The sequence below is a fragment of the Linepithema humile genome, chromosome 5 (genome assembly GCF_040581485.1).
Source record: "Linepithema humile isolate Giens D197 chromosome 5, Lhum_UNIL_v1.0, whole genome shotgun sequence".
Lineage (NCBI taxonomy): Eukaryota > Metazoa > Arthropoda > Insecta > Hymenoptera > Formicidae > Linepithema > Linepithema humile.
Window position 1 is genome coordinate 25156597 of NC_090132.1, and position 22190 is coordinate 25178786.

General features: G+C 37.0%; 3 protein-coding genes across 4 annotated transcripts; 1 reads left to right on the plus strand and 2 right to left on the minus strand.

Moving 5' to 3' along the window:
- Window positions 1–95: 95 nt before the first annotated feature.
- On the minus strand, window positions 96–3248 carry eIF2D (eukaryotic translation initiation factor 2D). Its single transcript, XM_012372148.2, has 9 exons — window positions 3117–3248; window positions 2453–2840; window positions 2078–2380; window positions 1677–2009; window positions 1354–1499; window positions 1149–1229; window positions 871–1075; window positions 626–794; window positions 96–547 (listed from the first exon to the last, which is right to left on the minus strand). Exons 1-9 carry the CDS (start codon window positions 3170–3172, stop codon window positions 483–485), a joined length of 1746 nt encoding a protein of 581 aa, XP_012227571.1. The 5' UTR covers window positions 3173–3248; the 3' UTR covers window positions 96–482.
- LOC105675182 (haloacid dehalogenase-like hydrolase domain-containing 5) lies at window positions 3247–8102 on the plus strand. Its single transcript, XM_012372149.2, has 4 exons — window positions 3247–3385; window positions 3812–4136; window positions 4988–5802; window positions 5882–8102. The coding sequence occupies exons 2-4, from the start codon at window positions 4080–4082 to the stop codon at window positions 6192–6194; spliced, it is 1185 nt and encodes a 394-aa protein (XP_012227572.1). The 5' UTR covers window positions 3247–3385; window positions 3812–4079; the 3' UTR covers window positions 6195–8102.
- Window positions 8103–10651: 2549 nt separating this feature from the next.
- LOC105675155 (uncharacterized) lies at window positions 10652–20860 on the minus strand. 2 transcript variants are annotated; one of them, XM_012372072.2, is made up of 3 exons: window positions 20372–20860; window positions 13810–14825; window positions 10652–12265 (listed from the first exon to the last, which is right to left on the minus strand). In XM_012372072.2, exons 1-3 carry the CDS (start codon window positions 20524–20526, stop codon window positions 11724–11726), a joined length of 1713 nt encoding a protein of 570 aa, XP_012227495.1. In that variant the 5' UTR covers window positions 20527–20860; the 3' UTR covers window positions 10652–11723. The 2 variants fall into 2 exon arrangements, with proteins under 2 accessions (XP_012227495.1, XP_012227496.1); XM_012372073.2 differs by lacking the exon at window positions 20372–20860 and adding an exon at window positions 17933–18393.
- Between the last annotated feature and the right edge of the window lie 1330 nt (window positions 20861–22190).

Below are 22190 nucleotides of genomic sequence, written 5' to 3' on the forward strand. Positions count from 1 at the left end.
CAATATTATATATATATATATGTACGCTTTACAATATGATGAAAACAATGATATAGAAAAGAACGGGATAAAAGTGTTAATGACAAGAACTCGTATTGCTGGCAAGTTTCTTTTATTTGATAATCATTCACAGTTTTCTGGTCGAAGATAAATGTAAATTCTCTAATGAACATATCTATAGAAAGTATCGCCTTAACGAATCCACTAGAAAATATGTTTCGATATATTAATTAATGGCAGCGTTCTTCTGTAAGTATATTTACAATTAAAATCGCTTCAGAAAATTGTTACTCGTCAAAATTTATCATTTATTTGGAATCTTGATAAACGACTTGATTACATTTTAACTTCATTGTCGACGATCACAAACATAAAGAGTACGAGTTACATGTGCCTTAACTCACGTGACGACATCAAAAGAGAAAATCTAGATTTCTTCGTGGAATCTGTAAGAATTTGTGCTATTTTTTTCGTGTTAAGATCTATTTTTTCTTTTTTGGGGCAAATTCTAAGCCCCTTATATAATTCTTTTTAATCTGGTATTTCTCTGCAAATAATAAACAACGAAATTACAAACTCTTATCATTTTGCAAAACTGTTTGCAAGAAATTAGAAAACTACTCACCAGTGAGTAATTTGTACACGTATAAAATTTGATTCCCTTGAACAAGAACACTAGGCGTCTTTTTGCCAGGATCGTCGGTGATTGTCGCACTTGCGCCGATGCTTTGACACTCTTTACTGAACTCTTTCGGATTGATTCCGAACGTTTCCAAGTTGTTTACCAATGTCACCTACGATTTAAGTAACGTTAACAGAAGAGTGGATAATTTCATTTCCATATCTTTTTTTGCAGGTCACTACTCTTACCTTTTTTCCTCCTGACCGCACCGTTACTCTCATATCGATCGGTTCCAATTTTCCCGTGTGTAATAAAGTATTCCCCGCGAGGGTGACCTCGTGCATATGAGTCATGCGACCGATGAATTTGTTTATGCCGTCTTCCATCGTTACTGTCTCTTGATCTGCCTTGGTTCGCATGATTCCTGCCAGTTGGGGGTTCAGCTTTAACGTTCTGCGAAATGTATGTCGTCAGTGGCGTGTAGAAATGCGAGATTAAGATTATACGCGAAACATCACCGTCTTACTTTCCCCTTTGCAGATCCTCCACTTTCGCGTACTCAGTAAAACACTTTCTGATGTCGACTCTTTTCATTACGTCGCCCTTTCTGCAATCATCACCAATCATCAGAGACTTCTGCCGTCAGCGCGCAGAAAATCATCTCTTCTGCAATTATATTGCGTCGCGATAAAATGGCATCATTCGGCAATCGCCGTGCCCATTGTACTTACTCATAGCCGAATTTCGACAGAACAGGTAGAACATCGGCGGTCACTCTGTAACATTCCGATACGACGGCGCTGTTGGAAACTAACTTGGGTTCGGCTGCAAGCGGTTCCTCGGTAACGACTAGCTTCCTCACAAGCGGATGATCAAACTGAAATAAACGAAAAGATAAAATTTATCAATGTGGTATGCTTTGTTTTAATTTTTGTATTTTTAAAACTATAAAACATTTTTTTAACACAATCTTTTTTTCAGAAAATATAAATTCAAGATTGTTTGGAAATCAGTTCTTTATTCTAAAGAAAGCATTGCAAAGGTTGAGCATTACCTTAATCGACAGCAAGGTCTCGACACCTTTCGTGATGGATGTATTGATTATTCCTTTCGCCTTCATTTCCGCTAAAAAAACCGATAGCTTTTTGTACCGAGACTTTTTCACATCGACGTTTTTACCCGGCGGACAGGCAGCTAACAGATGATTTTTGAAGAAGTTGGATGACAACATCGGCAGATCGCTCAATTTTATCGTCATCTTGCACGCTTTCAAAAAGCAGTACTCTAGTAATCTATCCATTTCCTGCACTGGATCAATTACTTCCGGTTCGATCGTATTTAAATCTTGTAGATCTGTTTCTATATTTTCTGTTTCTTCTATATGTTCCTAAAAGTAACAAGTTTTTTTTTATTTAGATAATGACAGAATTTCCTACTTCAAGAGAATATGACTACCTCGGAAACGTTTTCATCCTTGGCGACATCACTGGGATCATCGTCGATGTCTAATTGATTTAATTTAGTCGGCAACGTTTCAGTTTGATCCGCAATCATCTGTTGGATATTCGATTCGGTGTCTTCAGATGTATTTGCAGAACTGTTAACGTTTACTGGCCCCAAATCAGGTCTCACAGGTGGCTTGCCTAATTGACAGAGCGTATCGCCAATGACGTGAAAAATTTCTACGCACTTTCCACGCCCAGCAGCCATATACATGTCCTCACTGGAAAGTGCGGTAACACCGACAGCAACTGCAGCCTGCAGAAGGAATAGGCTTTTATCATCAATTCTTATATTCAGATAAGATAATTGGTAGAATAAGGTCTAAACCTTGTTTTCCTCAGTGTTGATTGACATTGGAGTACCCTTTGGCAATTTACCGAAACTGTACAGATTCACTGGCTCTTTCAGAACCAATCCAGGTAGCATAAGATCTGCACCACTAGCTAATTTGGATACAACTAACACATGTGTAGTAAAGATGTTTAACAAATCTGGATGGTGCCACAACGTGTAAATTGTGGGAAATAACACAGCACTATATGAATCCAGTTGGAAGAACATAGGTATCTTAGCGACACAGTATACTTTGCCTATGTGTCCACTATATGTCATTATTTTCATAATGCTGATAAATTCTTTTTTAGGCAATAATGACTGAATCTCTTCATCTGATAAACTTGGATATGCTGCTGATACCTCCTCGCATAATTTTTTCCTAGGAAAGTAACAATAATTAATTATTACTAATTTACTTAGCACATATTCCTAAATCTACACTAAAATATAATACGTAAACATGTCTATCTTGATTTAATTGTTACAATTCGACTTTAAAATTTTTCTATATTTTATTATTTACAGAGAATAGCCAAATATATAGCACGAAAGCTCACAAAAGAAGCACTCTTATATGGTTTTGACAGACGAATACACGAGGTATAACTTAAAGCCACTTATATCAATAAAAATCACATCACAAAATTCTACAAACCTTTCGGTCCCCTTTAGCTGATAATTGGTTTTAATTTTAAATGGTTTGATAAACATTTTGGCCAGGCAAAACTTCCAATCGGTTTGTGTACAATATTCAGCGTAACTTAACCTCGTATAACACACTACATCTTTATATATACATGTTATCCTTGTCGCACATCTGCGCGGCGTGATGGTCCAGTTGAGCTACGTTGGAGCTATGTCACATATTGCGATGGTTCGATCGAAAATTTTATCTTGGAGCGCTATCATAGCGCGATCGAGTCGGTATGAATTTTGTAAAATATAATTATTATTTAATAAGATAATTAATGTTTTGAAAAATTTATAATAATAGAAAGTGGAACATGTTGCAAAAATTCGAGAAAGCTTGTGCTATTAATAGGCCAGCTTAATAATAAAGAAAAATATATATATATTTTCAATATTTTTATAAGCTACTTGACTTAAATTTTTGAAAATTGAATATAGATTGTTAAGGAAATAGAATTTAATAAGGGGTTAAAAAACTATTTGCAAATCTACATTTTAATAAGAGCTGATTTCTTGATATTATAAAAATATTAAGAATTTTTTGTAGAAATAATAATCAAATCAAATTTCGAAATAACGCAAATTTTAAGGAATAAAGCTCGTTATTATATTTATTTGTTTTAGTTGTATTTTTTTTTAATTCTCTCTCTTTTTCTCCAGTCTGAAGTACAGAAGCTGGTCTCTTATCAGTTCGAGTGCAGAGAACGTAGTGCAGCTGAAGAGAACAGCTGCTTCGTGTCCGCGCGTCGTGTCCTCTTACGGCACGTGTGAACAGTACGATGAAATGTGTGCCGCGGGGTCGCATAACCTCAAAGCGCATCATTATGCATAATCGAGCCGCGACGGGCGGCCTGCGAGCATTTTGAGGTCGCGTGAGGATCGCGCGGACATCGTCACCCCTTCGTTTGCCAATTAAAAAAAAAAAGGCATGGCAATCGCCAACATTTTACTGCGACTGGACGTCGCAAGGTTGACTGGAGTCAGAGTGAGTGCCCCGCCACTTATACCTTTCACCTTTTTTTTAAAACCTGTTTGTCACGACGATTCCATGATTTCAGATCGTGCATGCTTTCTTTTATTTATGGCTATCACTCTTGTTTTTATTTTGTTTTTATATATTGCGATCCATTTGATCGTGATCACGCGTTGCTATATATGTTATCATTGTGCGTTATTATTGTTCGTATTTTACATAATACTCCGCAGGTTTCATAACTTTGTCATTATGCGATACATTATTTTTAGTTTTATCTATACAAGATACATTGTGGTAGATGTAGCACAGTAGAATATTTTTTTGGAGATTTGATTTGCTTTCTTTTAATTTTCATTTAATGTCAATTTTCCTCTGCTTATCAAGATCTTGATAAGTAAAGATTATCAATGTGTTGATAAATTTTGTCATAATTGAGAATATTTTACTAAAAGATTTAATAAGTATCAAACTTTTTTAATGATGTATCAAATAGTTTTTAAATTAATAAGTTTTTTAAATTAATTAGCATTAATAAACATTAATTTATTGACATTTAAATTGAAAAAATTACTGTATTTATTATATTTTAGTACAATTTACATATATTTTTTTATATAATATAATATAATAAATACATTTTTTAATTTTTTTAATTTAAAAAATATACTACAGTAGAGTGATAGAGGTGTGAAATTTATATGTTAGTAAAACTATATAGTATATACTTGAAATAATAAAGATATTTTTGTATTTGCATTCATGCCAATTCATGATATGAATATAAGTAATTTAGTAACATAAATATAAAATTATAAAATTGAATTAAATTTAAATAACAGATTTATTTTTTCTTGTTTCAGCATTTAAGTACAAAACCCAATTTTGGTTTTATTTTTGACATTGATGGTGTCATAGTGCGTGGAAAACAAGTACTGTCGCCAGTAAAAGAGTCCTTCAAACGGCTTCAAGGAGATAACGGTAAATTTCGTGTTCCTACTCTGTTTGTCACTAACAGTGGAAATTCACTGCGTAGTCAAAAAGCAGCAGATTTGTCAAAATGGATAGGTTTTGAAATTGCGGAATCGCAAGTTGTACTGGCTCATTCACCTCTGCAAATATTTGATTATCTTCATGATAAACAAGTGCTCATATCTGGACAAGGTCCAATAACGGACATAGCTCGAGAGCTGGGTTTTAAGAAAACCATAACCATAGAAGAATTAGTGAAGAACTTTCCGTGCCTAGATTATGTAAATATGAAGAAGAGAATTCCGATCTGCGGTCCCGTTGATCCGAATTTCCCGCAAATCGAGGGAATCGTGTTGCTGAGCGAGCCGATAAATTGGGAAACACCGTTGCAATTAATGGTAGACCTCCTAATTACCAATGGGATGCCCTCAGGATTGCCTACTTCTATTCCTTATCCGCACATTCCAGTGTTGGCATGCAACATGGATTTACTATGGGTATCGGAGGCGCCAATTCCCCGATATGGCCACGGTGCTTTCTTGTTGTGTCTCGAGAGCCTGTACAGAAAGGTCACAGGCAAAGACATGACGTACGCTGCTCTAGTCGGAAAACCTAGTGAGATTACGTATTATCATGCTAATCGATTGCTCGTAGATCACGCCAGGAGTATTGGTGTTGAGAATGTCGACACGATTTACGCTATCGGGTGTGTAACGTATATAAAACCATTTATAGATATACTTGGTTTGTAATGCAATGAAGTAATTTCCATTTGCTTTTTACAGCGATAACATCAATACCGATGTCTTCGGCGCGAATCTGTACGACAAATATTTATCCCGCTACGAATCTGGAGAGGGTACTAAGTCCCGCAGTCTGGAGAAACTCCTCGGGAAGAACATGGAAAACCCCAGCGCAAAGGCCTGCATTAGTATTTTAGTCGAGACCGGTGTGCATCAGGCAGATTCTAAATTCATACCCGATCACAGTCCTCGGGATTTCTTGCCGGTTGAGGATGGCCTGTGTAAACCTGCATTCATCGTGAAAGATGTCGGGCAAGCTATTAATCTCGCGTTTAAGGAAGAGAAGTTCGAGTGAATTAGCGCGCGGTAAGTAAAAACTCTAGTTACGGGATGTCTACATCCTTGTGTCGCCGGGAACAGAAGGAAAGAGAGGGAAAGAGTGTGAGTAAGTATTATAGCGAGCAATTCTTTAGAAAAAGCTAGCCTTCGTCACAGACGGTGTTCCAAAGCAGAGTAACAGAAAATACCGGAAGAGGCTAATATATGTTACGAGAGAATAATACTTAATTCGCTCCTTTTTCATTATTTTTTGATCTTTTTTTTTTTTAACTGGTTATTTAGCGAAGAGGAGGTCGTAACTCACCTTAGTGGACTATATCAATTAATAAAAAGAACTAGAATTTAATATCATGTGAAAAATTTTATCAGGCAGAGAACATCACGATCTTGCGAAAATTGCGTTCGCTAGATACGGGTTAATCTATATCATAGGTAGAACAATTTATAGATACATACGTATTGTCTCAACACACGAGACAATACATATATATATATTAAGGGGATTTTTACTACGAATTTCAGTACATACGATTACTGAAATAAAATTTTGTTCAAAAATCGTCCCGCATGCGCTCTGGACACAATTTTATAGTAGTTTATTGTTGACATTTTATTAGACGATGCGACGTATTGTGCGTTAATCGTCTCTAAACACACGTTTAGGCAGTTATACCGTACAGCTACACGGTAAATTGATCCGAACGTACATATTTTGTACGCGAAGTGCACTGTGCTCTACCAAAATGCGCCTCGCTTAGTCAAAGCAATGCAAGATATACATAGTGATATGTCTAAACGCTCTCGTAGTGAATAAATAGGCATGATTTCCACTTGATCATTGTTGAAATTCACAAACTGGTATACACTGTTCTGAAAACTGTATACTAGAAGTATAATCTATATACCGAAGACGATAGATTATACTTAATAATAGTCAGGTCTAGTCTTGAAATACAACTCGTTAATCAAATGCAATCTGTATAAAGAATTTTTTTGATGTTGTTACAATACGCCAAGACTGAAAGGAACTGTTGCTTTTGGTCATGAAAATCTTTAAAAATTTGAACCAATCGACGAGAACTTACTTTAAACCAATTTTCAAAATTCAGAATTAAGTAAAGATTCAAAAAAGTTCTTTTAAAACTTCTAAGAGATTGTTTCTTTAATTAAAAAAAAATTAGGAATCTGACTTTATAGCGCAACTTCTTGTCAATTTTGTCGGTTTTTCTTTCTATATAGAATGTCTCGTAGGATTAAATGTATAAATAATATTTTCTTGAAGAATTTGATTCCCTTAACGTTTTGATTTAATCTTGTAAGAATAGATTTTTTATCTTTGCTAGAAAAGATTTCTAAAAGATCGACTACAAATTCAAGAACTTGTTCTCAAAGTGCCATTCGCGCGTGAGACATTCTATGTACAAAACTCATAAACTGTTGACATACTCGACTAATTCGAAGATAAAGCCGCACATAATATTTTGTACTTGTTCTTACACGGCGCGATTTTGGCACGGCGATAAGACCAGATATAACAATCGACAATGCATTAATGTCCGTCGAGACAAAGACTGACCAGCTAATAGAGTTTAAATGAACATCGTGAACAAATCGGCTTATCGTTTCATTTACGACAATGAAGTATCGTGCAACGGTCAAAGCTGCAACGATCACATGCCAATATAAAAGCTCTGCCTCCGCCGTCAGCAACACTTAGCAGTTAGCGAAAGTGAAATGCATCATACTGAAGTATATATTACTGTACATATGAAAGCAGTTATTATATGTGTAGAATGTGTCGCGTTTCATCGAGAGGGCAATATCGTGTCTAATTATATCAAATGTAGGTCTCATCCGATGTAGTGTCTCATGATTTTTATGGAGCAAATTAGAATTTATTTTAATAAATCGCACATTCAATTTATTTCGTCCGCCGTTTCGACGCCTTTTTAAACCAAAACGAGGAATCCCGTGAGACGTCCTTTTAAGCATCCTTATTATTCTTTCTTTATATTTATAATTATTTGAAAATTAGCAATGGCGCCTTCTTCGTGCGGTGGCCTTGTATTATACACAATTTGCACATCGGCCTGCGGTGGGCCTGACTGCAACGTATGATTATTTATGCTACACGCAACACGGCGGCTGAGTCTCATGACCTCTGAGCTGCCGTCAAACGTTCGATTAAATAATTCGATTGCAATCAATCTGGGAACAGCTCGAGTGGATCGTACGACGTAAGTAAACCTGATGCCGGGCGTCTATGTAAAATTCGATCAAAAGCCGCGACGGTTGATTCAACCCATTAACATTCATAATAACTTCGGCTCCGAATCTCGTATTGTTTCGACGCAGCGATGATGAAAAATCATCCTGATTAACGAATATTTATAAATTTATAAATATTAGTATTTCGTATTTTTTAATTAATTCACAATCAAGTTGTGTTAGTATTGTGTAATGTTTAATCTTCATAAATTCCTTAATTAATTTTTTGGGGACTAATTTTTTTGACGAGTTCGATCTCATCCGCTTCTTCTCGTAAGACATTGGCAAAAACTTGCGAGCAGCTCTTAGTCCTCCAGGTTGCACATATTGAATAAAGTAGCACAGTTTTGTTAGAAAGTGGTGTAAAGTTACATAGCCATGTGGCATTCGATCTGCGGTGCGAAAAGCAAAATATGTAGACACATGTTGAAATACTAAAAATGCTTATGTCTCGGATATTGAGCATTGAACAACGCCGTAGATCGAATGCCACGTTGCTATGTAACTTTGCACCATTTTCCAATAAAACTGTGCTACTTTGTTCAATATGTGCAACCATATTGTTGGACTAGCATTCTATCATTCGTAAAAAATTTTTTTTGCCAGCTGCTAAATTTTCTGCTGCTGTTCAACCATTATTTTTCAATATGTGCAAATTTTCAATATGTGCTATTGAACAGCAGCAGGAAATTTAGCAATTTCAATTGGCAAATGAAGGTTTTTTACTAGTGATTGAGTACTAGTCCAACACGCCTCAACTCCCAATTTCTAAACCCGATATAGCAAAAAAATCTCGTATAAATCACCGGTAGAAACATTCATAATTAATTCTTAGTCGCATGATAAATTGTATTTAACATTTATGTCAAATTTAATGTTATTTACGAAAATATTAGGCATACTTTTTTAGAAAGAAGAATATTATTTTTCCGTTCAACAGCTTTGTTGGTTTGACTAATTAGAAACCCGTTGTTCTGTGACCTACATTTTATTAAACGGTTTATACAGTCGAACAGGTTTTAGCGTTCTAGATTGGTGGGGATCTTAGAGGTATCGTAATAGATCGCGTTCCGCGTGACAAAACCAGCTTAACCGACTAATCCTTGATAATATGTTATTCTGATTATTATTACTTTTTAATCTGTGCGATTTATCTTTGAAAAAGCAACATATTATACTTATTTTACAGATTTTTAGTCAATATTTTATAAAAAATTTTTTATTACATTTAATCTGACGCATATTATATTTTCATATTAAATAATACGATAAAACTTTACGATCGAGTCGTTAAATTAAATTGTCTTTATTTTCAAAAATATCAGTATGTTTCTATACGTATATTACATATTATCCCGTTCAGTCGCGTGTTGTGTTTCGAAATGTGATACGGCCACACTATCATAAAATTTATAATAAACTTGTCCTCAATTCGCAAATGAGGAGAATTCTGCTCTGAACTATTTCACGAGTCATATACACGCGCTAAAACGAGATAAAAGTGCAGTTTTGTGATGTGTTTTACATAATCCGCGGCTTTATCAGTTTTGGCGAAACCTCCTTAATTTATTGCTGTTGTACTGCGTTTCTATGATATATTATGTGTGACGCGTTGCATAAATAACGAGTATGCTTTACTCTTTTGAACGCACATATATTATATAAATATTTTTAACAGATAGCAGCTCGAGCACGTGCCGCCAATTCTAGCGGACGATGCCGGATTAGTAATTTAACAGCAAGGTCAATTACATTAGTCTGACCATGTATTAATGGTCTTATAAATTAGATGACAGTCTATATGCAATAGGAAACGTGGGTTGCATGTTCATGATTAGAATCCAAAGGCAGTTTTACTTCGTGTTTCACTGCATCTTTTTGCGAGGGAAAGCTAAACTTCTCTCTTCCGCCTTATTTCGATAAATAATCTACATTTACCTGTGCAATAAATTTTATGAATGAAGATTACATTTACATCGAGGACTAATCATTAATTAATTTTATTAGAGCAATAATTAATTCTTCTTTCACTTTATCTACATTTATCGTGCGAACAGGCACAGAGATGACTAAAGCGCGAAAGTCTTCTCACGCTGATTTCACTAGCGTGCCCTGAAAAAAGGGAAGAATTCCACGCTCGTTTTCTCGTTGATGCATCACGTGGGAATATTTTCTAAGGACGGTGAATGAAGAACTCAGAGTGTGTGCTTTAGTTAACGCGAATATATTATATCTTTGTATTAAATACGTATTATATACACAGTGTGTTTGCGACGCAGCAACATCGGCGAGCCTAGCTCGCCTTTTGTTATTTTAATACTCCTAAATTTAAACCGAGGGAGGAATAAAAAGAATTTTTCTTTTTTTAGTAATAACTAATGACTTGCGGCAGACAGAGAAAAGACGCCGGTCTTGTATAACACTAATAACACATTGCGAGAACGCGTGGTGTATTCATTAGATCTGTACTATAGTGATCGCGAGAGTAACTGCGGTAACGCACGTAATAAGCCGTGTGCAAAATGCTGTTTTATGCTGTATTTCTCGAATTGTCGTTTCATTATGTAGTAATCAAAATATTCGTATAATTCCAACTCTCTTTAGCTGAAGTCGTTGATTTGGATTGCATTGTGTTTTTATACATTGCGTGTTGTAATCTGTAGAGAAGAATTTTCTTATCGAACTTTTTTATCTCGCGATTATCTACTAGATTATCTACTAATCTATGCAATTTTGAGCAATCTTTGATCAATTGCGTTAATATAAGATTCTACGAGTATTATGAATCGAAAGACTAAAAGGAGTGAGATTCAGTTCGGAAGGCAGATTCGATTCGATGTTCATTCATTCGATTCATTGCGATTTAAGCACCAAAATCCATATTTTCATGTGGCTGTTCAATTAGTCTTAATTGAAATTAATAAGCGTGATCCTCGGGTGTTAGATAAATAAATCTCAGAATCAAACGGCCACATTTGAGCTGCTGGGCGAAACAGAAGTATGATGATGCGCGAAAAAGAAAGCCAGTGTTCCAATGTGAACGGTAGCCTTTTATAGAAATAAAGGAATAAGAAGCACGCTTATTATCTCGTGTTACATAATAAATAAATATTAAAATAGCTTTTCAGAGTGTTGTAACGCTTCTTGTCGCCTGATTAATCGACGCAATTCTTCGTATTGGCGTTAAGGCCGAGCTGTTTTCTCGCGTGTCACCTCGCACAAGGCGCATCACTATTCCGCTCAGCGGCTCGCTTAGCATTAGAATACATCCTTGACCCTAGCACCCGTCCGGTTTCGCGTCACGGATACTCCTACCGTCGTAACACTCCATCGCTCTCTGCAGTCTCTCGAGATATTCCCGCAGTGTGTCCTCCTGGTCCAGCTCGCGCGCCCCGTCCGACCGCGCGATCGACCGCTTCTGCACGAGAGCGGAGAGCATGAGGGTCACCACCGGAAGCGTCATCCCGAGCAGGAACGTCGGCGTCATGATGTTCTTCAAGCCGTGCTTCTTGAAGCCGCGGTACAGCTCCGACCAGATGCCGTCTTCCTTCTCCTCTGGATGCCTGCCGAGCTTTCCGTAGAGGTGCGGCCGGATCTTGCCGGTCGTGGCGATGTAATTGTAATAGTGAGGATCGTAGGATTGCGCGTACAATTGCGAGTAGTAGACGTCCTTGTTGGGTGGCGGACGATTAGCATCCGGGAACCAGGCGCTCGCGTCCTCGTAGGCGACCGGCGGATTGCTGATGATCGGTGATCCGCGATAGAAACCCGGTGGCTTCGTATAGATCACCTCCACCGGTGCCTTGGGCTTAAAAGGAACTAAGGCATCCAGAAAGTGATTTGATTTTTTATTAAGGAAAAGAAAATTGTACTTTTTTTATCGCGATATCGTTCATTCGCTGCAGCAATAGCATAACTTAAAATTACCGTTTTTGAGTTATTGATATAGAAAAAATGGTTCTTGCTTGTACTGTTTATTGCTAGAACAATATTATAATACTTTTGTCCCACCGCAATATGTTATTGTACAATATGGCATTTCAAAATGATGTTCTTACCAAAATTATAACGATTTTAAACATTAAACTCTCATTTTCTGGAAAATCATGATTTTTGAATTATGTTCGTTGCAGCAAATGAGTGATATGTTGATTATATTTTACATGTTGATTATGTTTTACGTGTCTGTTTTGCAATGCAAACGCGCACCATATTATTCAGTTGAGTACAAAAAGTATACATTGCATAAGCGATATTTTACCAGGAAAGTTATCGATTAATCGTCGCACGAATAGATGTTATTAAAAGACATTAATATCATACGTTTTTAATACATCTTTTCATTTTGAATGACAATTGAATTTAAACATCACAGTGATCAATTTATGAAATCGGTGAAATAATTTATTATCAGAAGAAAAATATATGTTTCCAAATATAGAATATATTAAATTACAGAACAGCAAATATTCGTTCTTGAATGTTGGTTTCTTTTTCGGTGTAAATTATGTATATGGCATGGGACTTCATGAGTGATTAAGCAGTGAGAATGAAATTACATGTAGACATGTATATTTAACATGCAGATTTGTCATATTCACAAAGAATTTGTCACTGTAGAGAAGCTACAAAAAAGGCATGGACAATGGAAAGTATTTATCTGACGTCTAGAACAAAATTACCAAAAAAAGTCTTGGTATAAATACAACGCGGCACGTATGATGTAATGCACATTCCTCTTATAATATCAAGTTAAAGGTCACATTTCTACAATGTTTCACGCACTTTGGACGGTGTCATTAAAACACTATTATCGTTATGTAAGCCGTAAAATATCTGAAAAATTAGCGAATAATTTTAAAAACGTTTTTATAAGAATAATTTAACTTTAGTTGTAAAAAATAATTTAATATTAAATTATGAACATATTTTAAATACAATCTTTTCAATTTTAGGATAATTAATATAATATTAACGAAGAAATATCCTTTTATCCTAAACAGAATTTGTGTAATGGATGAGCTATTTGGATAATATTCGCAATTAGTTAATCATTTTTTTTTTATTAGAATAATAATTGAGAAAGAGGAAAGTCCGAATGCGAGCTAGATTCAAGCAATAATATTTTTTGTAGGAATAACTGCTGTTTTCCAGACAAAAATCACACAAGAAGCTACTTAAAAGCCGTGATTGATGAATGTAGATATTTAATAATTAAATTCAAAATTTTTTGCCTTAGAAGTTGAAGGTTCCTTATTTAAAAACAGTTTGTAAAAAGTTGTTATTCCGTCTTATCTTCAAGGCTACACCTCCCTCTTTCTCCCTCTTTTTGCTAAAACTGCTATTTTCTTTCTGCGGCTTACCTGCCATCGGTCCTTTGTACAATCCCGGCGCTATTCTGGACTGCGCGAAGGGGAACGGCCTCCCGCGGATCCGCCTCATCCTCTCTCGCCACATCGCCGGCGTTATTAGTTCGTTATTCCTGGTCTGGAAGCCGGATACCAGCGGCACCGGGTGCAATATTCCCTGTTCCACGATGACTCCCGCGGGCGCTCTGATCACCGGTTGAACCGCTGCTAGCGGTGGTCTCGCGTAACCGAAAGTCTGCCCGGCGACCGGCATTAATTGCTGCCGTTGTTGTTCGACCTGCGGGACCAACTGCGACACCACCTGGCCACCCTGGTTAACATGCGACGTCAGCTGTACCTGCTGGTCCAACTGGGGGGCCGTGAGCGCTTGCTGCTGCGGGAGCATTTGTTGCTGCTGCGGGAGCATTTGTTGCTGCTGCGGGAGCATTTGTTGCTGCTGTGGGAGCATTTGTTGCTGCTGCTGGAGCATTTGTTGCTGCTGTTGGAGCATTTGTTGCTGCGTGTCGAATTGCTCGATCGATTTTTCATTCTGGCTGACGATCGCGTCCGAGGGTTGAAATTGATGCTGCGATGTCTGGCTGCGAAGATAATGATCGAGCGACATTCGAGATTCCTCGGGTGTTCTAGAGTTTAGGAACGTGTTCAATGCGACCTCCGCCGGATTGGTCTGCGAGTCTTGATCGGAGGAGACCTGAAACTGTCGACCGACATCCGATCGGAAGCTCGGAACCGAAAGCGAAGCTTGTCCTTGCGATTGGTCGGTTTCTGCCACTTGTTGAAAACTCTTGTCGCTTTTGGATTCCATGATTGGATACAGCTTCTGAGGATGCGATGATATTCCGGAGTTCGACAGGTTAATTGGGCTGTTATTCTCCTTGGCAGATCTCTCGGAGAGATTACTTTCTTCTGCGATGTACTCGGTATACTCCGTAAACGGGTTTCCCTCGTAGTTGAGCTGGCTATTCGCCAGATCAATCGCGAGGACGAGAATCGCAAGTCTGATCATAGTTCTGGAAAAAGGGGAATTTTTAAATAAAAAAAATTATAAAATTACATAACAACAGTTGCAATCTAAGATAAAAATATTAGAATTATTATTTTTAGAAATATTATCAGTATCGGATTTTACGTATGCAAAGATTTTTAAAATTTTATTTTACTAAAAAAATTATCTTATTATTAATTAATATATTATTTCAAAAACTTTGACGAACGTAATTAGTGGCAGCGAATTTTTAATAGGCATATTCTCGGTAAAAGTCGATAGTTGTGAATTACCGCTATTTCAGCGGAACGAATGCATGAGATTTTTAGCGTGTTACAACGAAGAGAAGAAAGGATGCGCTTCGCGCACGTAATCAGCGATTGTCTAGATGCTGTTCGACGCTCTTACGTGCGCTTCTTTGCTGTTACTCGTTGCGGTAAAACGATGTAAGTGGAACGGGACGAGAGAACGCCTCCCCGAAGGCAATTTCGCCGGAGTCATTCGCTAATTTTCGCGGCGACTTTATTGAGCGGTTCGATTTGACAGCTGCAAGCGATCGAAGAGATAAATCGAGGACTGACGATGCGTGTCGTGATGCGTCACACACATCGGACTGGCAGTGTAACACTTTCTTCGGTCAAGGTGAGGCACTAACTATAAACGCGCGGGAATAATCCCAATGAGAATTTCTTTAATTAATCTGATTCAAATAATGTCCTATTTCCAACTAAAAACATTATAAATTTGTTTCACCGACTCTCTCTTTCTCTTTGTTTTTCTTGGCATATTTTTAAAGAATTCTATTATAACATTGATAATAAAGCTACGATATAGAAAGAAAATTCACAGAAAAATACACATAAAATTTACATAAAATTGTGTAAATAGAAATCGAAGTCGTCAAAATAATTTTAGCTAGATTTTACAATGCCAAAATAATTTTGTCAAAAATAGCAGACAAATTAATGTTTTCCATGTTGCTTTAATGAAGTATAATGATTTGCTTAGGAAGGCAAAGTTCGGTACATTGAAAGTACTTGTGCAAACCGATTCCGTGGATAACGCGACCCCAAAACGGAAGGGAAAAGCCGTTCCGAGAGAGAGTGACGAACCGTTCGAGCAAACAAGCCACGCGCATCCTGGTCCGCACTTCAAGGAGAGAGAGTATTTGGGTCCATGTCCGAAGTTACCCGGCTGCGTCTGAGAGTGCGTGTGATTGCTTCGTCACGTTAGAGAACGTAAGATATACTTTTCTGCCTTTCCGCTCGATGAATGCTTCATATTTAATAGAGGAAGCTGATCTCCTTTTTAGTTCGACAATTTTCTCTTCGTTCAATTTCTCTAAATCTTACGAGCAATTAGTTTCCTCAGCCAATTACTTTGCGATCTTCTTAGCGATATACAACATGCAATATATATATATATATATTGTATATATATATTATGTATATATGCAATTTTACATATCTTTCATCTCTGTTTCGTCATTTGATTGGAGTATTTAATATTGCTTATATCATCGCGAGAAAAGAAACATTTTTACAAAGCTATTAATGATTTAGATAAAAATGTATTTAGAAATTTATGTCAAAATTTGAATCTAGAACGGAAAACTATATTTATAAATGGACATATACAAATTTTTCGTGAACTGCTTGCATACCGATGGAAATCTTATATAGTAACGGTAAGATAAGAAATTTTATTAGCACAGATTCCACAAGTTGTCCAGCTTTTTGAATACAGTTCGAATGAGAGTGCAGCTATGTATGTAGGCAAAGCGTGACAATTAAAAGCTGTCTCCCGCACAATTATTTATTAAATGAGCCAAGTTATTATAGCACATGTACGTGCAAAACTTTCGGCCAACTAGTTCAGTTCTACTAACCAACTATTTCTAGGCTTTATTTCTAAATTTATTTGACAATTACCTAGAAAACAGAAATGTTTAAAAGACGCTGCCAAGAGTAACAAATCGTTCTCTAACATATAAACGAATTTTTTAGATACTAACAACCAATGTATACTTTATATACCCTTTAAAGAAAACTTTTTAAGGTCACTTTATATTAATTTTAATTTTATAAAGTTGACTCAAATAATGATGTTAAAGTATTATCTTCTGTGCGAGCATTCCTCCGGTAATTGACTGCTGATGCAAATCATTCTTTGATTGTATGCACGGTTCCTGTTCTATTAATTGTTTCGCGGCTTTCTAAAACCGTTAATTCCATTGGAAATTCGGTACTCGAATGAAATTCAATAGTGCACTATCCACTTGAATTATTGACCTCAAATTCGGTCGTTCTTGTGAAACATGTCACGCAGGTGTTCGCCTTTATTTGGCCTACTTTCAAATCCAAATATTCGATAACATAAAAAACAATTAATTGTGCAAAATGTGATCAAAATTAATCACATATTTTTTTCACATGTTCCCGCATGATATAAACAATTTCTAAAATGCATAAAATTTTTAATTAACAATTTCTCAGTTAAAATTTAATATCTGTTTAATTTTTTATGTAATTTATCTCATTATTTTAATTTATTTACGTCACTTGGAGTTCAATGAGAAGAATATTACTAACAACAGAATTTTACTCGCGCAGTATAATTAATTACTGTTTCTAAATTAAGCACTAATTTTCTTGGTTTCTTTGCTTTAGTTTCAAATGATTATTAATTCCAGATTTATCATTAGAAAGATACAGTTACTTTGCTTGGCACGTTTTCCACACACTTCATTTTGCATTGATGATATACCACTGTCGCGATTAATTAACACTTTACGCTATTAATTAAGAGTTACAACTAATTAAGACCTCGAATCTTCTCCGATGCGACTTGAATATTCCGGATTACGATCGTGAAACATAAATTTTGATTTATGAACTTCATATGATATGCATCTTCAATTTTCCACTGAAACACCGGTGCGAATTTTTGCAACGTATAAAACAGGATGTATCAAGCACTTGCCAATTATCGAGTATCAGAACGTATGATAAATGAGACACATAAATATTCAACTTGTTTTAGCATCTTTCCTTTAGCATCTTTATCTAAAATATGTGTCCGACAAATTCGACTTTTACCCAAGACGATATTAATATACCGCGTATTACTCACACTGGTGATTTCGAACCGACGATGCGATTAGCCGACGTGCTATCGATCAGCACGCCGATCGTTGAACTTGATCCGATACCACCCGTGCGGACGAAACGCTCGTGTGTTTCTTTGATCGCGACAGCGCGCGCGAGAAGACAACGAGTCCCATCGGTCGGTGCGGCACCAGGAGCACTGAAACGTCGGGACGAACCAACAGGGAAAGGCACTCACTCCGGAGTGAACTCCCTACCTTGACACCTCTTCGCCATCGGTGGTTGCCGGTTTACCTCATACTTCACCTGGCAACTCGCCCGAGCTCCCCTTTCGTTTCGCGAAAGGACCGGTTGCATTGTATTGGAACGAAGCAATCGGTGACGAGTCGTCGGTCATCCAATGGTATTTGACCTATCTGGTCTTTTGAAGGTCAACCGGTTAATCGGTAATCCCGGAAAAGGAGAATCGAGAGGTGCAAAGGAATCTGTGTGGGAGGAAAACCTTTTAAATATGTAAATGATTAGCATAGACGAAGGTCACCTTTGTATTCTTCCTCTTTCAGCAAGAGTTCCTTTCTCGAAAAAAATGGATAAAAACGGAGAGAGAATGTCAGAGAACATTATTCTGATAGTTTTAGAATTTTTTCGCGTAATCGAGTGATATTAATTGTTCGGCAATAGTAAAAAATTAATTAAAATTAATTTTTTTGCGGTTTAAAATTGTTAAATTTGTTAAAATTTAGCTCACTTTTGTAGGAATCTAAATTCAATTTTTCTTAATTTTTAAAATTTAATTGTACCAAATGTACAACCTTTTATTTATTATCGCAATCATCAAAATTGCATAATGAAACGAGTAAAAGCGGAATGGAGTTCAGTTATTCAACATCTGGTATCTTCATTGATATAAATTTATCCGAACTGAGCAACCTGCTCTTCGCGATTATGGTTCTCCGAGTCGATCGGGCGTAACTGGTATCGTATCTTGAGTTCGCCCCGTCTAGAGCTGGTTGAGCGCAGTGTGTCGTGAGATCCGGTCACCTGCGCCGGGGTCACGAAGCGCACGATTATTGTAGGGGGACAAACCGCGTACAAATTGTTTGTCGAAGGTCGCGAGTCGGTTAACGGTCTTTGGTAGCCAAAGACCTACTTAGGGGCGCGGAGCGCTAGCTCAATTCGCCTTTTCGACCCCCCCCTCTCGGGTCCAGGCGGATCCCAGACGATTTGTTTAGCCTCCATAAGCTCTGTGAACGGGGACAGATGCGATTCATCGTCGCTGATGGTGACACGCAGTCCTCAGACTGATGAGATTTTATAGTAGCGGAATAAGGTGCTAATAAGCGTAACGCGTTTAGATATTTCTAAATCATGATTTAGAAGTTGTCTAGATTCATAATTCTCTTAGATTCCACCTGGAAAATTGTCCAGAACAACGTTGCATATTCTTCCATTTTAACTTAAGAAAGAAGACATTTTTAGGATTTAAATATCTACGAAGGTTTTTGGCATTATAATATGAAGACGAAAATAGCGTATTGTACGAAGCAATTCTTACAGTTACAATGAATTTTCAGTTTAAAGTTCTTGGACTGAAGAATATAATTTTCTTATGTATTTCCTCTTCCAAAATTTATGTGGCTGCAAATTTTTTGATTCTTATTTCTTAATAATTTCTCCAAAGAGATTTTTCGACATTTTTACCGAGAGCAAGTCGAACCTGTTATTTAGAAGAACGAGTAGAAGAGATACTTTCTACATATTTATCTCAATGTTTGAGCTCTCAATTTCTATTCTCGAGCTTATTCCCGAGCCAGTACATTTTATCAAAGATAAATCGGCGTCTTCTTGCAAAGTAGCAGACGCATAACAGATAAAGACCTTTTGTTCTCCTTGTGCTCAAAGATAATATTATTCGGCTTCTTTATAGTGTGTGCCACACATATTAGATAAGCGATCAGCAAACCAGTTCTCGGCGTGCATCGCGATAAAAAGTCGCAGTTTCTTCTTCTTTCCTCGCCCGAGGACCGGCGTCTTACAGACGCGTAGAATTTTTTCCCGAAAAAATGCAACTAGGAAAGCTTGATTACGTAGTCAGACCGAGACGCATTTGAAAGTTACTTCGGCATTATCGAAAGGCAACAGAAACAAAGCGATCCAGTTACCGTTCGTTATCGCACGATGTTCATCGTCCAGCCTCGATACAGCCCGGTGATCGTCCGATCCTACCGAGCATCGTACATAATGGGATACGGAATCGGCTCGCATTACCATCTTCGGTCAGTATCGCATTTAAATAAAAATGTGATCACCCGGTTTTCTCGCGGCAAAATCGCTCAAAGCCGGACGACGATACTTCAACTTTGCACTAGCATCACGAATGTTTTTTAATCGACTCTTTGATATCGCGCTTAATATGAAATGTAATGATTCGACCCTGAATTTAATTTTTTCTGATGAATACTACCTTCGTTGTTGTTTCCAGATTATCTCCGGACAGTCGCACTTGACAGATGTGTGATGCGTATCTATGCAAAGTATCGATGTTGAATCTGTCGTAAATAACATTATCGCATCGGCGAGTAAAGAGCTTGAGCTTTTCAGGATCATGACCCCATGCATACCTATATATCCATCGTCATCGCTTCTCTATAAATACATCTTTATACGTCTAGCGACGAAGTAGAAGCGGCTTTCCAACGAAAGTCTCGTTTTCATCGTGACCGCGAAACTTATAATTGCGTGATACTCGATGCTACGTATTCATTATTCCACACATCTTCATCTCTCACCTTGTACTGCTAAACTCTCACAATTAATTCTAATTGATCGAAATTTGCTTCTAATTAAACGAAATTATAATCTTAATTAAAAAGAGATTCTTTTATTAGAATTGAATTAAATTCTGTTGGAATTAAATTGAAAATGAGTCCTATAATCGAAATCTAAATTGTTTCATTGAAATTAATCACGTACAAATCTCTCTCGTTAACATCTTTGGAAAGGAAAGCGTGAGAGACGTGTCTCCGTATTCATTGTGAAGGAAATACTGACGTGGGAGCATCGCGGATGATTAATTGCCGGTGCATCATTATACGCATTTGCGTTCGGTGCACGTGTACTCGCGCAACTTCTCGTAACTATATCAGACTGTTATGCAATAGTGTCGTACGGTTTCTCACTTATTCGACTTATCCGACTTTATAAATGCACGAAAGACCGGCCACAAGGTCGAGGTTTCAGTGATTATTTTGGGCGCTGAAAAAGTAGATCGCAGACTGCGCATTTTAGCTGTAGCTTTTTGCAATTTCTCTATTTCAAATGAGAGGAGAGTACGATCAGATTTTCTTCCGTGACGAGGAAAGCGAAACCGAAATGTAAATCTGAGGTTTACTTTTTATGCGCAATTTTTATTTGACGATTTACTCATTAAAGAAGATATTTTCCTTATGTTACTTTCCTGTATTGACGCATCTAATTGTGGCGATGGAATCTCTGTGTGGAATTTGCGGATATCTTGTACGTGGTTCGCAAGTTAATCACGCGATACGTAACGTAAATGCAAATTGAATATGACTTGTATAGATATGATATTGCCGTCTTTTTCTCGCGCATGTTTTACTAGGCTGCTTCAGTCTGATTACAGAGCATGGTTCAAGAAGTCGGACGGAAGAGTTGTAATAAAAAGTCACTCTTCGTATCGTAAACAATCCTTGTAAAAAATAACATTTAACATGATTATAGTTTGCGCACACGCTCAACAACATATCGTCGCTTGTTGTAATGATAGTTTAAAATAGACAGGTATTTCTCAATGAGATATTACAGAACTACTTTGTGATTCGAACAACTTAATGATTCGAATTAATTAATAAGAAAACTGCAACTGATTCTGCAACGATAAAAGTAAACTTCCTCATTTTTCTACTGAACTCCAATTATTCTTGTTATCTTAAATATTTTCTTTATCTTCGCGATATATTTCGATTGTTGAAAATGTGGTATTTTGCACTTGGATTATTGTGCCAAAACACCGATAAATGTTTCGCTCACTGACCTATACTTTGTACTCATTCATTGCATTTATGCCAACAATTACCGCCGCATCTCCCCGCACATTCGGATGCAATGACAGCGTTCGGTGCATATGTACTTGCATATATTTACACTCATCCGGTGCATTCGCACTGTGCACTGTCGTTAAATCACAACTGTTATTTCATTTGACGTTGAGAGTTTTGACGTCCGGAGTATTTCGCTATATATAAATGATATTTATTGATACC